The following is a 20,612-nucleotide window of genomic DNA, read 5'->3' on the forward strand; positions in this document are numbered from 1 at the left end:
AAAAATATATAAATAAAAATGGACAAAAATCAAAAAATTAAAATTTTGGTCAAAGTTCATAAGAACTTTGCACTTGAACAGATCATACTTGAAATGAAAAGTCAAAACAAAGGATTGGCATAGCCCAAATTTTGTTGAAGATGAAGAAGAGATAGCCCCTTCCTTTTTTGTTAATGTCCTCTGCCTTTAAAATATCCCCCTAAACCACAAAAATCCTACACAATGTGATACTTTACCCAGAAGAGATTTGTTAAAATAGCCAACCTCCTTCCAGAGCTTCATAGTAAGCCTACCTTGCCAGCACATTGTTGCCAACAAGTGTTATAGATAACTTCCCTTCATCATTTAGCTGATGCAGATTAATTTCATCTCGGAATATGTGGAATGAATCAGAGATATTTAGTTCTTCTAAAATAAATCGTGTTTCAGCGAAGTAGTTGAATTCAGTTCTTGGTATGTTCAGCACTGGCAAACAGAGAACCCCAGGTGGACTGACCTACCAAGAAAAAAGTTGACTGAATCACTGATAATGGCAGGAAGAAAGAAGACAACTACATTGACTCAAGCCTTGAGGGCAAACTGGAAAGGCTATGAAAAATCCCTTGGTCTTGCTAACCCTCTTGATATTCACACCACCTGTCCCTGAACCCCATGAGCAGAGCATTATCCACAGGTAAGTGGCCCTGATTATTTTACCTCTTGTTACTCTACATGAAAATTGTCATGCTTTACTTGAAATATTTTATGATTCATTTCAACCCTCCCACAATTAAAAATATATATGTACAGGGCCTCCCTGGTGGTGCAAGGGATTAAGATGTAACCTATGAAGCTGACCACAGATTCTGCAGCACGAGTTCGATCTCTGGCCAGGGAGAAACCCCACATGGCACAGCAGACCTCTCCTGACTCGCCCACTGCTCCCCTCAGCAGTGTATTTCAGTCAGTCTGCCTGTTCTGTTCCCCACTCTGTCTCTGGTGAATCCTCCCGCACCTCTGGCCTGTACCCCCATTCTTGTATGCATAAATAAATAAATCTTTAAAAAATATATATGTACATACGCTACCCTTCAGAGATAACAAATTCACTTGTGTTTATGGAATTGGCAGAACTTTGGAAGGACAGAAGTAGATCAGGGAAGTACTGTGTGACCAGAAAGGTAGATTTGTCCCATCTACATGGGGTGCCTGCCCCTCAGCTCCAAAGAATTGTTTACACGCAAGAAATTCAGGTCCCAGGTAGGCAAATCTATCAGTAATTCAAGAACAACTAGAAATCTACATTTGGGTTGTTATCTATGATGTTAACTATTACAACTAATTTTTAATCAAAATATTATATAGGTCACTTATGAGCTATATTTGGTGCACAAAATACCAGACTGTGACTTCCATTGATTTCTTATTTTAAAATCATTTATTAAACAAACAACAAACCTTTTATTTTTTTTAAAGCATTGTGGTAATGGAAACAGGAAATAAGCCTAAGTTAGGAACTTCAGATCCACTGTCAAAAAATTTTTTCTGGGCCTCCCCTGGTGGCGCAGCGGTTGAGCGCTGGGCTGCGAAGCTGCCCGCAGCCTCTGCAGCACAGGTTTGATCCCCGGCCACCGGCGAGGGTCCCACATGGCCATAGAACTCTCCTGCCGCACCCGCTGCTCCCCTCAGCAGTGTATTTCGTCGGTCTGTCTGTTCTGTTCCCAGCTCTGGCTCTGGTGAATTCTCTCACCCTCCTGTGCATCTAACTATACCCAGTGCTTGTATAAATAAATAAATAAATCTTAAAAAAATTTTTTTCTATAGAAAGTTTTAAAATAAAAGTGCTCTTAAAAATTAGTATGAGTGTATATCAACAAGCCCCAAATCACTGAGACAACAGGGTTTAGAAACATTGAATTTTTGCATGAAATAAATGACCCTTATTCTTACATCATCACAGCTTTGTCACAAGCATAATGCTTATTACACAGTTTACATCTTTATCATCCATCTCTCCTTCCCAGCATTAAGAAAGCAGGGTTGGTTTTTTTTTTTTTTTCTTTTTTGTAGGTTTTATTCAAATGTATCCCAGTACATAAAACAGTCTGGTAAATAACAGACATTTAATCCATAATTGTAGAATAAAATAAATGGATCACCCACTGCTGTAGTATACAAAACACACAGCCACTCCAACAAAATGGTTTTTCTCCCACATGTCAGGCAAATACTGAGTCAAAATTGTGCAATAATCATTAGCAATTTATACAGGTGAAATTATTTTTCTCAACTGATAGAATGATATGTAATTCCTGACATTGAATGGTAAGGGCAGAAAAACAAATACATGAGTTAAGATCATGTGGTCTACTCTGGCAGGACCTACTCTTAAGTTGCATTTGGAAGAATTAGGTTGTAGTCCCAACCTTTGCTGTGTGGACTTCAAGAAAGCCATTTTCCTTTCTGAGTCTCAGCTTTCCCCATCTATAGAACGAGACTTAACTACCCAAGTGAGAAGTATTTAAATGGTGTTATACATAGGAGGCTCAAAAAGTCTGTACTTATCCGCTGTGTTAATACTCTGAGAGGGAGTAGCCAGGTTCTCAGGAAAAGTTAAAATGGGGACACAGACCTAGGCAGGGGTGTGGGGTTCAGTAAACTACAAGGAAGACATAGAAATATAACAAATTCTCAGTATGTGACCCTGCAGCAATTGCATATTTCTCTCCTAGTTCAATGGCAAGCTTTAAAAGAAGTCAAACATCTCTTTATTTTTGTCTATCACAACTGCTTTTCTTAATCCTTTAATTAGATCTCATTTTATTTGTTCAAGACACTGTAGTTGTTGTTAGTGGTGTTCTTATTATCACACAATTTCTTTAAAAGTCCATGTTAATATGAATCTTAAAACCAGTCCGCTTCAGTCCATTTCAGTTCTTGAGATAAGTAAAATTTTTTCTTAGGAGCCAAAAAATCCAGTTAATAAGATTAATATTTGATATGCATGGCTCAATACAGGCACATTTATTGCCTCATATCAATTAATCTCCCTTGCAAAGTTCAACAAATTTTAAGAAAATTTGCATTTAAAGTCCTGTGTAGAGATCAGAGAATTTTACCCAGCATTTTCTGTCAGCTGTTTCCTTAACACCATTGTTACCACCCACAGTTCATTCTGGAAGACTGGGTTTCTTGTGAATTTAAAGGGCCATAGATAACTTTGCATTCTCTCAAAACGAAGTATCCAAACCAAACTAAAATAAAGCAAATGACATCCCTGAAAATTAAAAATTGTGTGAAATAGGGAACACTTACAATGTACTTTCTTATGTTTTAAGGCGACACATTATCATGCACTAAAACAATTTATGGGATGGGAGTTTTAAATCAATTTTCCACCCCTACAGAGCTGTGATAGATTTCATAGAGCAGAAAGATGCTACTCAAAGAATAAGATCATTAATTGGGAATGACTTTGTATACAAAGTCTGGGCAAAACTATATAGATGTGATAGGTAATACCTCTCTTACCAAAATTTCCAGCCAATATGTTATGTACTTCATGTGACGTTCATATAGCTTACTCTGCATGTGTATTTCTAGTCCCAATTTTAAGACTATCCAACAAGAACAATAAAGGAAAACAAGAAATCTGGCCATTACTTTTGTTAATTCTCTGAATTCCCATAAAAGTTATCAAGTATTACAAAAAAATTTTATTTTTAATTTGAAAACACTGATCTTACTGAAATAATGTGTTATAAAGAGAGTAACTAGAGTAATGAGGAATAACTAGAACAATGCCTAACATATAGTAGGTGCTCAGTAAGTATTGTTGATTAATGGATTATAATACTTTATTTTCTGCAATAAACCAGAATATGAAAAATTAACAGGTCGCTTGTTTTTCAAAAAATGTTTGTTCAAAATTCAAATATAAAGCATAATATCCCATACCTTGTCTAGAAAGTAAGCATAAGTGAATGCAGAAATGAGAGAATCCAAGTCACATGATTTATGTCCAATCACCACATGGACCTTTTCCAAGCGTTTGCTTCGATTCTGAAACAAATTCAAACAAAACATCAGAATTTAATCTGCAACAAATCAATACAAAGAAGAGATATTTCCCCTTTTTTAACATATGCCTTAACTATATCTTATACAGCTGCAGAAAGTTATCAATTTAGCCTGAAGGATATGAGGACATAAAGTTGCATGTTTAATATTCAAAAATGTTTGTTCAAATTCTAGTAAATTGCCAAGAAGAAAAAGAATGTGATCTTATTAAGATTATATACAACCTAATTAGATAGGAGCTGTATTTCTGAGTCATAATTTTTTAGTAAAAGATCATCTTGTTCTAAGGATTAGTTTCATAGCATTCTATATCATTTCCTTATATTTCTTTCTGAATTTGACAAAGTGACAACATATAATTTTGTAGGAATTCATTTTTTCATGCCACATTTTAGGTAATAGGATCTGTTCTTTCTGCATTATATGCCATAATTTAGCAAATGAAACTTGCTACAATTTTCATCTCCTCAGAGAAAGGGATCTGATTAGTATCATTTCTCTAAAACTATAAGTCAGTTACCATTAAAAAGCGTATATAGCCACCTCTCTGGAAAAGAAGACATAGTTCCTGGTTAACTCAATAGTTAACTTGAAATTTCTTTATAGACGGTTGACCTTTCTTTGAAATGCTGGGTTGGAAATGCCAGGGAACCAATTATTTCCAGAAAATTCCACAGCAAAACTGTCCAATATAGATCACTGTAACCTAAATTAACATCTTTATAGTATATGTGAGATGACACATGTATATAATTTCCCTACTTTTCATTCTTTGCTTGAACTTCTCTTTTTAGGACAGGCTAGGAAATTGTAACACTGCTCAAAAAGGATATATAAAAAAATTAGATCATGACTATTTCAAGAAAAGGCTTACTTACTCCTTCATCTACAGGACAAGGATAAAGCATCATTTAGTAGCTACCGGGTATTTTACAAATAAATCTATGAATCTAGGGTGTTGTTATTGTTTGTATGGAACTGCCTGGTATCAGAGTCAGAAACAAGTTAATTAATAATGAGACTGTGGGCCACGGGACATCACAAAGCAAATCCTGAAGGGAGCTAGCACTATACAGAATGAAGGCAGGATAAATATCCTGCAAATGAGTCATCCAATACATAATATTATTAAATAAGATAAACATATATTTTTTTAAAATACACCATAAAAATGTTTTTATGTGTGAGTTTGTTTCTACTTTTGATAGTTAACATCTGAATTCAAAGAATAATAATAAAAATTCTAAGTTCATTCATAAATAAAGACACTGAAATGCTGGCATTTCCTTAGTAAAAAAACAAATTAAAAGTATGATATAAACTTTTGAAGATAATTACAACCCCTTCCTCATTACCACCAAATCTGGCTCCCAATCTTTCTTCTCTCAGCTTCCTTCCCTTATTCTCATAAATGTGCAGCCCAATTCTCACTCTCAAGGACAGACTGATCCCCCTGTGAAAGACTGTCAGATATTCGAGAGGTACCTAAAGAAATTTAGGTAAATGGATTTATACTCCATTACAACACAAACACCCATTAGGCAATCACATTACTGTAGAATGCTGTTCTTCCGAGAAGCTCAAAGATCTAAGTAGACATTACCTCACTTCTCCTCCCTGATCCTGTAAGGCAGACAGTAAAATGATTAACAACACTTTTTTTAGAGGTCAACAGAGTCTGCGTGGGACTAAGATTGTTCCCAGAACTCATGACCCAATACCGTGATTCCTGCCTCCTCTGCCTTGTACCAACCACTCCATAATACCTTAATGACTGCAGTGTCTACAGAGTTAGACAGCACAGAGATTAAGAAAGAAAAGAGTGTTAAATATTCGCTTTAAATGCAATAAGGCTCCAGATATTTATAGCATCAAAATTACCCCAAAGCTAACCTATCTGCCTTTTTTTACCCATGGCTAAAAATGTTTTTTCTTTTTTTTTAATTTTGGTTTTTCTAATTTTGTATATTTTTTACATCATTTTTTATTTTTGTACAATGTATGCATTTACATATTGGTTATAGTCCCCGTACTATTCCCACCACCCTTGTTTTGATCCTACTCCCTTCTCCCCGCCCGTCCTCCCACCATAGGGTGTCTCTCGTTTATAGTTGCTTGTTGTTTCGATTTTTATCTAAGGCTAAATAACTCCTAGGTATGGCTCTATGTTCAACACTATATTTGCACACAAAGAAGACAACTGGTGTGTCAACTCATTTCCATACCTAAACCAATTATTATGTAGAAAAAGAAAGGATATCAATAGGATTGTGAATCCAAAGCATGTTGGACCAATTCTGACAAGTCAGCAATATTCTAAGATTAGGATTTATTTGCTCTACTCCATTTTAAGAGAAAAAATATTCATCTTACAGGTAGGCTTTAGAATCTCTCTCTCTCTCTCTCTCTCTCTCATCATGACTCTCTTCCAGCTTCTCTTCTCCTGACATATCAGGTTCCCTCATTGGCATGACCTCTTTTATGCCACTGGTTCATGTCCACCATCTTCAGTCAATTTGTCAGTCCAGGCACCAACACTCTCTCCCCTATGCCACCCACCTTCATCAAAACATACTATCCAGTGCTGATATTATCAGGGGTCTAATTGCATGTCCACTCACAAGTTCAATAGAGAGTCCATTCTAAAGACTACTCCTAGGTTAATGCGTTACTCACAAAGGCAATCAAATTTCATTTTAAAGAGAGCTTTGGGGAGGGCCTCCCTGGTGGCTCAAGGGGTTAAGCACCGCACTATGAAGCAATCCGCAGACTCTGCAGCATGAGTTTGATCCCCAGGCTGGCCAGGGAGAAACCCACATGGTGAGGCAGACCTCTCCTGGTTCGCCCGCTGCTCCCCTCAGCAGTGTATTTCAGTCAATCTGCCTGTTCTGTTCCCCACTCTATCTCTGGTGGATCCTCTCACCACCCCTCCACCCTGCACCTCTGGCCTGTACTCCAGTTCTTGTATGCATACATAGATAAATCTTTGGTGGGAAAAGAGAGAGAGAGAGAGAGAGAGAGAGAGAGAGAGAGCGCTTCAGGGTAGTATGCCACAATCCCAAAAGATGACTAGAAACTTTTCATACTGGCTGGTAATGGCAGGCTACCCAGAACAGACATCACTATCAGAAAGTACCATTGGTGTCCAATTAAAAGTGTTAGGCTTGGGCCTCCCTAGTGGTGCAGCGGGTTCAGCACAGTGCTGTGAAGCTGTCTACAGGCTCTGCAGCGTGGGTTCAATTCCCGGCTGGCCAGGAAGATTCCCACATGGCATGGCAGACCTCTCCTGTTTCGCCCACTGCTCTCCTCAGCAGTGTATTTTGGCCCTTCTGCCTGTTCTGCTCCCTGCTCTGTCTCTGGTGAATTCTCTCACCCTCCCATGCCTCTGGCCTATACCCCAGTGCTTGTATAAATAAATAAATCTTTAAAAAAAAAATGATAGGCTTGACTTCAAAACAATCTCAGATGTTCCTAAATCTGTGATTCCTACCAATCACCACTGATGAGATATAATTAGAGAGTTAACCATGCTCACATAGACTCCTGCCTGCTTGAAGAAATAAAATGTGAAATTAGTTGTGAAAACTCAACCAATAAGTAAGCTCAAGGAATTGCAGGATTTGGCTCATAAAACTAGAAATCAAGAATCAGGGTATACAGGGAAGTTTCAAGTTGCCCACCAAAAATGACTTTGGAAGTGTAAACAGCACAAGCACAGAGGTCAAGTCAAGGCATAAAACTATGAAAGCTGATTTCAGGTATCTGGGCTGGGATTCTGGGTCTTTGTGGTATCTCTTCACTATGCAGTGATGATCCAGTTGCCAGGGCAGCAATGAAACTGGTTTACAGGGACTTTGGAACACATGATACTCTTTGCACCTCTCATAACACGTCCTTAGGTACCTTCCTAGGTCACATATCCACATATTTATAAACCCACAGATGTTCTGTCTTAATATATTTGTCCCTTGATACATTTCAAATTGGAATCTAAAGTATTCAGAGGCAAATTCATCCAAATAAAACTGACATAGGTACAATTTATCAATTCAACTTGTGACTGTCATTCAACTAATAAAAACCTCTTCATTCCAGGAATTGTTCTACATGCTAAGGATAGAGTAGCATACCAAAGAGTCAAAATTCCCGGCCCTCATGGTACTGGTACTTAACTTTTTAGTCAAAGAATATATGATGAACCAAATAAATAATCATAATTGAAGGGAGTAGCTTTGATGAGACTCATTGAGAAGATGACATTTGAGTGAAGACCTGAAGTGAAGAAGTGGGTCCTAAAGATACCTCACAAGAATATCAAGCGCAAGGCCCTCAGTTGAGAGCAATCCCAGCATATTCAACAATTACTGCTTATGCACACATTTTCTCAGTGTGATTTTGTAAACTCCTAGTCAGGAGTAAATAGATCTGCAAAGAAAGTACCCATTCCCTATTACGGACATGAGCAAGTAGGCATTAAGGAAACTCAGAAGACTCACGCCTAAACTCCATGCTGTACAAGCCCAACATAAAAAAAGAATCCTGATAATGCACAGCAACAGACACTGTATTGCTTTGTCATCCACACACCCAAATGAATGGACAAGATCTCTCCATAATCAATGCATAAAATATATTCAATGTGCCAGTATTCCAGGTCACAACTTTAATATGCTTTCAAAGTGTAATCCCATATACCACTAAATGAGACTGCTTAATGAAGTTTGCTTATGTCCTTTTAAAAGCAAACAAAATGCCTAAGTATTCAGATTCAACTGCCCATTAAAGGAAATTGCACTTGTCAGGCAGAAGCACTTTCAAACACACCCACAGAAAACAGAATTGATCAGAAAGAGGGCTTCCCGAGCCCTGGTTGAGGTGGAGGTCACTCCATCAGTTTTTTTCATAATTCCACCCTCTCAGAAACAGAACTGTTTCTCCCTAAAACTTTCCCCATCTAAAGTCCCATAATTAATCTTTAGTCAATAGGTCTTTGCAATGCCCTTTCTAATCCTCTCTTCTTAAAAACTTGATACTTTTTTTTCAAAAAAATATAATTGAAATGAATTTGTTCCAATAACATTGTAGACAAACCCCAGAAGAGATGAAGAATCCCTTTCCTCACACACTGAAGCAGGACATATTTCTTAGTCCCTCATCCTAACAAATGAAGAAGAGTAAAGGCAAATAAAGAAGCAGCGGTAAAAAAAAGAATCTTGAATTTATCAATGGTATCTCCAAAGAAACCCAGGCACAAAGCAGAGCTGGCAGTTGAGCTAGTGTTTCCTTGACTCCTTCTAACTCTAAGTCAATGAGGGGGTCTCCCATCCTGGAGCCTGACTGTGGGTTCCTCCTCAGAAGACCCATGCACATTTGGCTGCCACGATCCTAAGTACGAAGACTCAGAGAATGGGCAGGAGGAAACCTACCACACTCCAGGACTTGGAGGTCCTGAGTCCACCCCCAGCCACCAGGAAAGTCACACAGGAGAAGATGTATCAGGGACCACAGCCAAAGGAACAGCAAAGACAAAAAGAGTGTGGAGAGGTCCAGAGCAGCCTGTTCCTCAGCAGGTGATGATCAGAGCCCCTGATCAGCTCTGTCTGCTGTGAATAAATTCACATCTTTTGCTCAAATGAATGAGATGCCTCTTGAAACTGTCACTGGGTTTAAGATGTTTCTAGAACTCCCAACCTCCTGAATTTCTCATTATCTTATCACCACCTGGAAAGAATGTTGGAGGGATTTGGACATGGGATCAACTGAAAGGTAAAAACAGCAAAAGAAGGAAATGCATATGACTCACTCTCTGAAAGGTCCCCAAAGCACAGGGATTTTTCTGGCCAAATTGAAAACCTTGGTTTTATTCTTTATTTTTCTGGTAAAGAAGAAATAACATCATATAAAAACAGACAGCAATAACACAAAGATGACTATATTAACATATTGTTGTTGTATATTTTTTATTTATGCATATATATTAACATGTATTCTTTAAAAAAATGGTGTGATTCTATTCCCAGCCTTTAAATACTTTTTAAAAATTACTTAACAGTATACTATGAACCTTTCTCCAAGATCAGAACTATAGAGCTTCATTCTTTTTAGCTTAAAAGTGGTGACAGTATGGATACATTTATATATGGGGATGGGGTAGGTGTGCATAAAATTTCTGAAATCAGCATAGGTGCTCTTTTTACTTAGTCCCTATGATATTACCAAATAGTATACTCTGGGTCGCTGGCCACTTAGTCCAGTTTCATTCTAATGATTAATTAATAAACAATAATACATGACTGGGAATCCATAATTAATTTCTTCTGAGAGCTATGCCTCAGTCATGTATAAAAACAAAAACATCTACTAGAATCTACAAATTCAGGACACAGACATTTTATATTTAATTTTCTCTTAAATGTCCTAATTCAATAAGTACTAGATGAATATAAACCAAGGAATTGGGAACAAGCAAAAAGCTTTCAATAAGACTCATGATTTCCTGGTAACTGTCTTACCTACTAATAAAGCTCAAACCTAAATCAGTTCAGATAATTATATGTTGCTTATAACCTGTTCCCTCACCTCCCTTCCTACCAATCCCAATAACATTTTTTCTCAGTCTTCCCTTTGCCATGCTGGAAATGTCTTCTTTAATACCTCTCTTGGGAAAAATGGGAGATGGTAGTCAGTCTGAGCAAATTTATTTATAAATATCGCAGATATTGTGCACCGTTACCTCCTATATTGTCAAATGCAGAAGACATTATGGGTATGTAATAGAGGATCCAAAAGCTAAACCCATGATTATCAGAGGTCCTCTTTTTTGGCTGGGCAGTTTGGATCCCCAATTCCCTGATGGTCAGGCTCCATTTAACATGGAGCTCTGGATATTGAATCAACTATTTTTCTTCAACTTGTGTGCTACTGACCTTGAGGGTATTCTCAAAAGGCAGAACTTCACCTATTATATATATATATATATATATATATATATATATATATATATATATATAAAACTCCCAATACCTAGTATTTTTTGGAATAAACTCCTGAATTTTACTTATCTGGGTCAAAGAACGTATTTTAATGCTCACCAGAAAAGTTGTAGAAATTTACATATTTACTCACAGAAATACCTGATTTTCAAAACTCCAATTCTGTATTTAAGCATTATCATATTGATAGGCAAAATATTATCTTAATGTTAATTTGTATTTATTATATTACAAATACTTTAGGTCATTTTTTCATATGGGCACTAAATATTATTGCCTTTATGCAGACATATTATTTATGTTAGTATTTGTACATCTTTAAGATGCTTATCCTATTCTCACTGGTGAATAAACTGGTGAAAATATTATTAACATATTCAACTCTGATCACATGAATAAGATATTATTTTGTTCTCTGGCCTTGGGCATTTATGGAACAACCTGTTCAATAAGTTGCATTAAGTATGCAATAAGCATACATTATTTAATATGACATTGTTTCAAGCACTAAAGAGCAACGGTATTCTTTGTACCATCTATTCCTCAGTCTGCCAACTCTGAAAAAGTTGCAATAATACAAGGCAGGCTAGTGGAGAACAGCCTTGGTATCCTATCACTTGACTAGAACGCCTTTCATGCTAGTCAATTTGTTTTGTAACAGATTAACCTCATGTAAAATGATAATGAAATTTAAAATCTAAAGTGTTGAATGTAATCATTATTGAATGTCAAAAATAGTGAAAGGTTTGCAAGATAGTAGCTCCAAAAAGAATAACTGATAAAGAGTAAAACAGGAGATTGCTTTTGTATAATATTTATATCATCTGGCTATTAAAAAGACAATATCGGGCCTCCCTGGTGGCGCAGCGGTTGAGCACTGGGTTGCGAAGCTGCCCACAGCCTCTGCACTACCGGTTTGATCACAGGCCACCAGGTGAGGGTCCCACATGGCAGCACAGACCTCTCCTGCCGCCCGCTGCTCCCCTCAGCAGTGTACTTCAGTCCTTTTGCCTATTCTGCTCTCTGCTCTGGCTCTGGTGAATTCTCCCATCCTCCCATGCTTCTGACAGTATCCAGTGCTTGTATAAGTAAATAAATAAATCTTTAAAAAAAAAAGGACAATATCCTTAATGTACAAAGAGCTCCCATACGTTGATTTTAAAAAAGACAAATAATCCAGGGGAATAATAGGTAAAGAATGTGAATGGGTAATTAACAGAAGATGAAATGAATATATGAAAAGAAACCCAACCTCATTAGTAATCATAGAAATGCAAATTAGACCAACCATAAAATGCCATGTTTTTGCTCTCAGATTAGCAAAAAACTTAAGTGTTAACACCCACGACCAGTTAGACTGTAAGTAACAGCGAGGAATACTACAACCACTGTGAGGTTAATCTGGCAGAATCTATCATGATGAAGAATGTTCATACTTTTCAGATCCAACTTTTTTTATTCTTTCAGGAATCTTGTCTATAGAATAAAATCACCAATAAATGTGGATGCTTTAAAATTAACATTATTATTTAAAACCCACTTTAAATATAGATAATTAATAAAGTCCTGAAGACTGTTTCTTGAAGCAGTGTTTGCACTGGAGGAAGAAAAAAAAAATAAAATAAGAAATAACTATGTTCAACAATCAAGGAATCACTAGATAACTATGGAAAATCCATAAAATAGAATCACAGCAACTATTATCAAACCAATGAGTTAGATCAATATCTAATGATCTGGAAAAATGTACTTTAATATTCTTTCCAACATCACGTGGTTGTTTTTCCTTCCTGGATCCCCACTCTCAGAGAAAACATGTTAATGTTTTACTTGGGATACACTGTCTTGCTGGCAGTACTAGGATTACCTTCTAGGGCATTGTTATTGTGATGCAAATTTATAAGCCTTACCCCTGACAGATCCACAGGAGAGACTAACACTGTGATGGTTCTACAGAGCAAGTAGGTTTGGGAACCATGGCCTTTATTTTTTTTTTTTAATTAATGTTTTTTTATTTTAACATTTATCATTTTTTACATTTTTAGACAATATTTGCTTCCCCCACACCCTCAGATTGAGTCCCCATAGAATCTCCTTCCCCAAGGCACGCCCCCCTCCCCCGCACCATCACCACGGTCCCCTGTGGTCCTCCCTCCCTCCCTCTGATCCCTCTCCCTCCTCCTCCCCTGAAGGATGGCTCTGCTTTATAATTGTCCGTTTTTATTTTGTTGTGTTTTGTACTGTTATTATATTTTTACACTGATGTCTTATTTGGTTCCCCTATATTCCTGCTATAAATGAAACCATCCGATATTTTTCTTTTTCCTTCTGGCTTATTTCACTGAGTATGATTCCTTCTAGCTCCAACCTCATTGCTGCGAATGGCATGAGTTTATCTTTTTTGATTGCTGAATAATAATCCATTGTGTATATATAACACATCTTGATTCAGTCATCTATTTTTGGGCAGTTGAGTTGTTTCCAGGTTTTACCTATTGTAAATAGTGCTGCAATAAACATATTGAATCACTATTTTTGTGTCCTTTGGGTAGATCCCTAGTAGTGGAATTGCCGGAATGTATGGTAGCTAGCTAATCTTAGGTCCTTTTTAAAGGCTGTGGTTCCCAAACCGAGGACCTAAGATTAACTAGCTCCATTCAGCTTCTGTTAACAGCATTTGGTTTTGAAAGGAACTGCTTGAGTTGCTCATGACTACCAACAATTTCAGAGAGAATTGTCAGAGAGAAATTTGTGTTGTACAGATTTACTTCAGTTTAGAATTAGAAAAGTCTTAAGGATCACTCAGGTGAAACCACTGAGTGGTGTCCAAACTGAGAACCTCAGATTGAGGGAAGAAACTATGCAGACTTTCATTTATCTCATCATCTAGCTTTCTGTTTCTTAAAAGGTTGCCTTACAGACTTTTATATTATACCAGTATACTACACCAGTATAGTAATAAATGAATAGAAATTAGACATAAATCTTGAAAGAATGTACTCAAAAGACTTTTGCTGATGCTGTTGTACAACCAAAATACGTTGGAACTACGCTTTATAATGAAACTACTGAAAACCACGAGGTAAACGGCAGAGGCAGGTAATATGTGCATCCACCCTCTACAGTGCCACCTCTTTGGCCCACTGCTCTACTTCTTCTGTGGAGTATGGAGAAGCAAATGTCAACCACCGAACCAATACTGAACAATAACTCTTCATTTGTTGGTGTGTGCAATCTTCAATTCCTAATCACTCACACTTTTAGGGGTCAGCTTTTCAACATCAGAGATCCAGATCCACTAGATTAATGTTTCCTTGAGAGTCCTGGCCACGACTTACACTTCTATATCCTCTAGCAGCTCTAAAGCGGTTCTGTGCAAACAGTAGGTGCTCAAAATGTTAGTTGGTGAAAACAATGATATCAGATATAACAGTTGAACAGAAGATAGCTTTCAATTTTTATATTATCTTTGTTATTTGTCTAACATTGTTAGGGAGTAATACTCTATAAACAGAGCAAAAGTTAAAAATTACATTATAATTTTCAATCTTTCCCAAGCTTACAAGACTTTCATTTCAAGACAGGGTTTCTCTCTGAATCAATCGCAACCTCTTTCTCTGTCTCTCCCCATATACATACATACACATACACACAGCACACACACACACACACACACACACACACCAGAGTATTATGATATTTGCATTCTCTCTACTTCATGGTGCAAAGTTTAAAAAAAACTTTTAAATGATTTCATAAATTAATGGATTTTATGAGTATAATGACATCATGTTTTCTCCTTTCCTCCTAAAACATAAAACACCTGACTTCTGAGTCTACTCCACATTCAAATGTATCCATTACTCTTAAGACCTAACCACTGTAATAATTTTATTTTTAAATGCCTCAAGCAGTGTGAAGAGGTGTACCATGGAACTCTGTCAAAACAGCTTACTAATAGTACATGCACATCCAGGAGCTCCAATTCTGGGCCTTGCAATAGGTTCATTAACCACCATAGACAGGCATGATTGTGAATAGCTACCAGGAATTATTGTGACTAGCTACTAGGAATTGCTATGTCCCCAACACTTGGGTGATTAATGGGTGTCCAGTGTTGAGTAATTTTTTTTTATTTTTTTATTTTATTTTTTACATCATTGTTCATTTTTAAACAATATTTGTTTCCCCCCACCCCCTCAGGTGTAGTCCCCATAGTTTCCTTCACCAATGCACCTGTGCCCCATCACCTCAGTCCCCTGTGCTCCTCTCTCCCTCCCCTGATGCCTCTCCCTCCTCCTCCCCTGCAGGATGTCTCTGATTTATAATTGTCTGTTTTTGCTTTGTTGTGTTTTGTACTGTTATTATTTGCTTATACTGATGTCTTATTTGATTCCCCTATATTCCTGCTATAAGTGTTAAGTAATTTTTATTCCAATTTAGATGGTTTTTCCAGTTTTGGAAATAACTTTTATTCCAATTTAAAAGACAAAATAATATCTATTGTATTAATAATCAGAGCTGCTAAGGTTGTTACCCCAAGGCACTGATTTTATACAAAGTAGATCCTAAGGAATTCCACAACTTCTTATGCTTTTTGTATTTTGCAGTTACATATTGTCTCTTTTGGTTGACAAAATGCAGATGTGTTGAGAAGCCTCCTACTGCTTATTCATAAATAGGATGACAACAAGAGAGACAACTACTTCCCCCAAAGGTTAAGTTTTCACATTTAAAATGCCACAAATAGGGCCTCCCCGGTGGCGCAGCGGTTGAGCGCTGGGTTACAAAGCTGCCCGCAGCCTCTGCAGCGCCGGTTCGATCCCCGGCTGCTCCCCGGCCTCCGGAGGAGGGTACCACATGGCGCGCAGACCTCTCCTGCCGTCCGCTGCTCCCCTCAGCAGTGTACTTCGGTCCTTCTGCCTGCTCTGCTCCCCGCTCTGGCTCTGGTGAATTCTCTCACCCTCCTGCGCTTCTGACTGTACCCAGTGCTTGTATAAATAAATAAATAAATAAATCTTTTAAAAATAATAAATAAAATGCCACAAATAAACAAACAAACAAATAAATAAATAAAATGCCCCTTTCACAAACTGTTGGTGATTTCTGAAGCTGGGAGGATTGGGAGCATGGAAGAAAGGAGAGAATGCCCTGTAACTGGTTCTGTGAAAAGCCCAAGACCTGGAGTCCACACTCATGGTAACTGGTCAGATGTGTCTTTAATTCCAATCTGTAGAAGTGAATTAGTGCTGGAAGTTGCACCTGGTAAAATATTCAACTAAATATCTGTTGAAAGAATGGATCAAGCAATAAATGAGGAGCCCACATGCTGGGATCATGCCAGCTCAGCTTAGATTGGGACTAGAGTAGCAAGAGGAAAGCCTTTTCTCTGCCATCTCCTATGCCTTTCCCCTCATTTCTGTTCTGTCGTCTCCCACACTCACCCCTAAGCCCAAGCACCCCTGGGGGCATTCTTTCTTAGCTTTGCTTTATGGGAAAGGGTAGAAGAGAATCACACTTACAGAATTCCAACAGAACCTACTGTGATATATAATTGAGCAAGGAAACATTCTCAGTGGAACTAGAATTAAAGGTTAAATCACTCCACATCCAAAAGGTTACTGGAGGAAAATAAAGGACTGGGAGCCTCCACTTTGCTTTGCTTTAATGGTATTTGCCTTTTCCCCTCTTTGTCCTGACAGTCTAATGCTACTTCTGTGCTCTTGTATGTATGTTTGTAAATATTTATCCTGCCTGCAATAAGTCAAAAAGCAATTTATGAAAGATGGAGAAATAGCACCAGATTGCGACTTCTCACTCCAGTCACTGGAGTGTCAGGTCTGCAGCCCTTTTTTCACTTTGTGAACAGAGATGGAAAGGCCTGAGGAACAGCAGGTGGGTATGGATGGAGGGGTTTCTTCATAGACTGCTTCTTACTCATATGTCATAGGAAAACTGAGGATGACTCTTGCTACACACATACTTGCATTAAATATTACTGTCTATCTTTTATAAGACTGACAAATCAAGAACAGAGAAAACATTGACAATAACAAAAGCTCTGACACTCTTTGAAGCTCCTCAGTTTGTCTTTTTTTTTCCTATCATTCCAAACACATTTTCAAGGCCCACTATTAAGTATAGAGAACCTTTCAATAAATAAGGTGTTCAGCTTTGTGCAGACACAGTTGTCCATAGAATGGACAACACCCAACCCCCCCAATCTTCAAAATACTATTTCAATTAGGAAAAAAATTCAAAAGCTATGCTTCCATTACTACTTCTCCAATTTGCCCTTAAAGTTGCTGTCTTAATAATAACCCTATTGTTGCTATTTCCCCTTAAAGTTTTTTCAAGTTTAAGTTTAGTTTCTTTAAGAGTTTTGTAAGTTATAGGAATTTCACTTTTTCTTTGTTTACAATATTTCCATTTTTGCTGGAAAATTTGTGATTCATAACTATTTTAAGTTTTCTTTAACGGGTCCTTATGGAATGGGGTTGGGGTGGGGGGAGCTCCTGCCACCCAACACTTTTTTTGTGAGCCTAACCCCAGATCAGAACATCTTAATGTGTTACCCTTTGTGAAGCCAGCCATAATGTGGCACAGGTTGCTCTGGATACTTTATTTCTTTACCCTCAGATTGGAAGGACGAAAGCTAATTAGTCAGGTTTTTCTCCCCCATCCCCTCCATGAGCAAGCCAAGATGTGCTCAGAAGACTTTTCCCAGAAGCTTTGCTTTTCTACAATCAGCTTTTTGTTGTCACAAGGAAGATCTATTGCTTTAATACTCATGCATGTAAATGTCTATATTTGGAACAGACGTCAGGCAGGTGACACCACACACCTGGCATGTCTGAAACCCGCTCAGACATGACAGTAATGAACAGATAAGCGGCTGGAAGCAGGCAGAAGGAGGAGATGTGTTTCCAGCAAGGTGCAGTTATGTAGGTTCACAGGGAAATGTACAAGGGATATGCAGAGCAATTACTGTACTTTGCAAAGATGACAGTTTTTAATGATGCCATTATTTATTACACTGTGTGTTTTTCAGTGACAGAAGAACCCTCACCTTCCAGGTGACCTCTCATTCATCCTCATTCCTCTCTCTCTCAATGTCTTGCTACATAAAAAACTTTAGAAAACTAAACAGTGCCTGACAGACAGTACTTAGGTCTTCCACCCAGGTGCACTGAAATGCATAACTTGTGGCATAGAATAGTGCAATGGGACTCAGACGAGATGAAGACTAGCTATAGAACTATATGCATATATAAATTCTGTTCTGTAGCACTAATATTTTAAGTGTCTACCATGTTAACATTAACTGAGTAGCATCCTTTGATAAGAACAAGCTTTCTCAGTGAAAAGTTTTGAGTCTTCTAAGCATCGGATCCTTCCAGCCTTGGGATATATTAGATTCCAAATAGTAAATAACCTATTTTCCAGTTGCCCAGACATTTTTCCTTTGTCTCTTCTCTTCTGTTCAAAGAATTGCCAAGAATCTCCAACCACAGACCTTCAATATGGAAAATTTGATTTCTGCCACTTCAAGGGGCATTATCAACTGAACAGATTATAGAAAAGAACTTTAATAGAAAATATTGAACAGTTTTCTACCTTGATGTAGAAAACTTAAAAAAGAAAGTTTCTTTTTGTTAGAGGAAGAATTTATTTTTAAAGTAAGTGCTATACTGGATTCTCAATTGAAAATCATATGTCAGGCCTCCCTGGTGGCACAAGGGGTTAAGACGCAACCTATGAAGCTATCCACAGCCACGACAGCACAAGTTTGATCCCCGGCCAGGGAGCTACCCACATGGCACAGCAGACCTCTCCTGACTCACCCGCTGCTCCCCTCAGCAGTGTATTTCAGTAAGTCTGCCTGTTCTGTTCTTTACTCTGCCTATGGTGAATCCTCTCACCCCCACATATACACACCTCTGCCCTGTACCCCAGTTCTTTTATGCATAAATAAATCTTTAAAAAAATAAAAAGTATTAAAAAATAATTTGTCAAAAGATTTACAAATGAGAAAGTTTTGGCAATATTGCAAAAACCTTAACAATACATAATAAAAAGGAATCATCACCAAAAGATTTCACCATAATAAGCATCTATGAAATTGATGACATTAGCTTTAAAATTTTTTCACCCATCTTGTAAAATAAGTCTTTATTTATTTTGGGACAGTGGCTAGGTTCCATGATGAATTATATAAAACTCTTAACTAAGAACACACATTTGTTACCATTTTATTTTCCTTAAGCCCATGTTTTTTCTAAGTAATTTCCTTTGCCAAAGTGTGGAATTTCAACAACAATCAGAATGTTACATATTCATTTCTTAATACTCTGGTGTCTGCCCTGAAGTTTCCAGAAACTTGAAACTACTTACAACTAACACTACTCCTTTCAACTTTCTTAATCTTTCAAAGCTAACACACTGCCTAAGGCATAGACATGAAGTCTTTGGCAGTATCAATGTAAAAAATAATAGCCTTATTACACATATCTGACCATTACTCACCAAACAACAACTGAAGAAGTTAACCTACAGTTTGAAGACCCAAAGGAATAATAGCATGTTAACAGTAATCATGAACTAGAATAGTATTTCACAGCTAGATCAAAGTCCAACTACTATTTTTGGTTTGTTTCTATTTCAGGAGCCTGCTGCAACTAAGAGTCCTTAGACTATATTAAATGTAAATTTTCATCAAAAGAAGAGAGACTATAAGACTCCCTGACATTTTTTTTCAGGCATGTGAACTTTTAATTCACTCATCTTTAGAGTCGCAGAGTGAAAAGGAGGGAAAATGCTAAAAAAAAAAAAAAAAAAAAAAAAAAAACCTTCATGGCAAAGCTTCTGGATATGGTAGTAGAAGGGTATTGGTAGTACAATGGTGGGTAGGAGCAGGAAAAGACAGAGAATGTGGGACCATCAAGTGGGGGAGGTTGTCCTCTGTTGCCATTCACTCGGTGGGCAAACTCCAAGGGGCACCATTCACATTCATAGTTTTGTACTCCAGGGAGCAGCATTCAGATGCAAAGGAAATTGTGCAGAGTAACTGCACAGAGTAACTGCAGAGTAACTGCAGAGTCACTGCCTTGGATTATGTGCTTTCTCTGACCCCAGTATCCTGGCATGTCACAAACTCTCAGAATCCTGTGCAAAGATTCTTTATCATCCCAACATGACAGCTGACAACACTGGTTCTGCCAGAAATAACTGCGTCAGGACTGAGATCACAGAAGTTGCATGTTTGACCACTTCCTGCCTACAATCCCACAGTAATCTGGGGTAATTCTGATAATCCTGTGTCTCCAAGCCCTGTGGGTCCCACCCCACTTGACCTTCTTGGCTATTTCATACATGTTTAAATTTTATCAGGGTCAACTCCTGATTATCTCTGTACAAATAGAGAAGATATGGAATTCTGTGGTAATTTGGGGAAATAGTCATATTATAAATAATGTCAGTATAGAAATGAAATTAATAAATGTATACAGATTAGCACAGACAACTGCCTATTCCAAAAGTCTCCCTTGTTGGGCATCGGCA

General features: G+C 37.7%; 1 protein-coding gene across 2 annotated transcripts in view; it reads right to left on the reverse strand.

Annotated features, from left to right (window-relative positions):
• The window catches only part of PRUNE2 (prune homolog 2 with BCH domain), a gene marked incomplete at both ends in the record, with an annotated part of 207,512 nt that overhangs the window by 161,680 nt on the left and 25,220 nt on the right, over positions 1 to 20,612 (reverse strand). For both annotated transcript variants that reach the window (XM_084239044.1, XM_084239043.1), the window contains 2 exons: positions 294 to 496; positions 3,937 to 4,041. In XM_084239044.1, coding sequence (XP_084095170.1) covers positions 294 to 496; positions 3,937 to 4,041 — 308 coding nt within the window. The remainder of the gene's footprint in view (positions 1 to 293; positions 497 to 3,936; positions 4,042 to 20,612) is intronic.

This window comes from Talpa europaea (assembly GCF_964194135.1).
Source record: "Talpa europaea genome assembly, chromosome: 7".
NCBI lineage: Eukaryota > Metazoa > Chordata > Mammalia > Eulipotyphla > Talpidae > Talpa > Talpa europaea.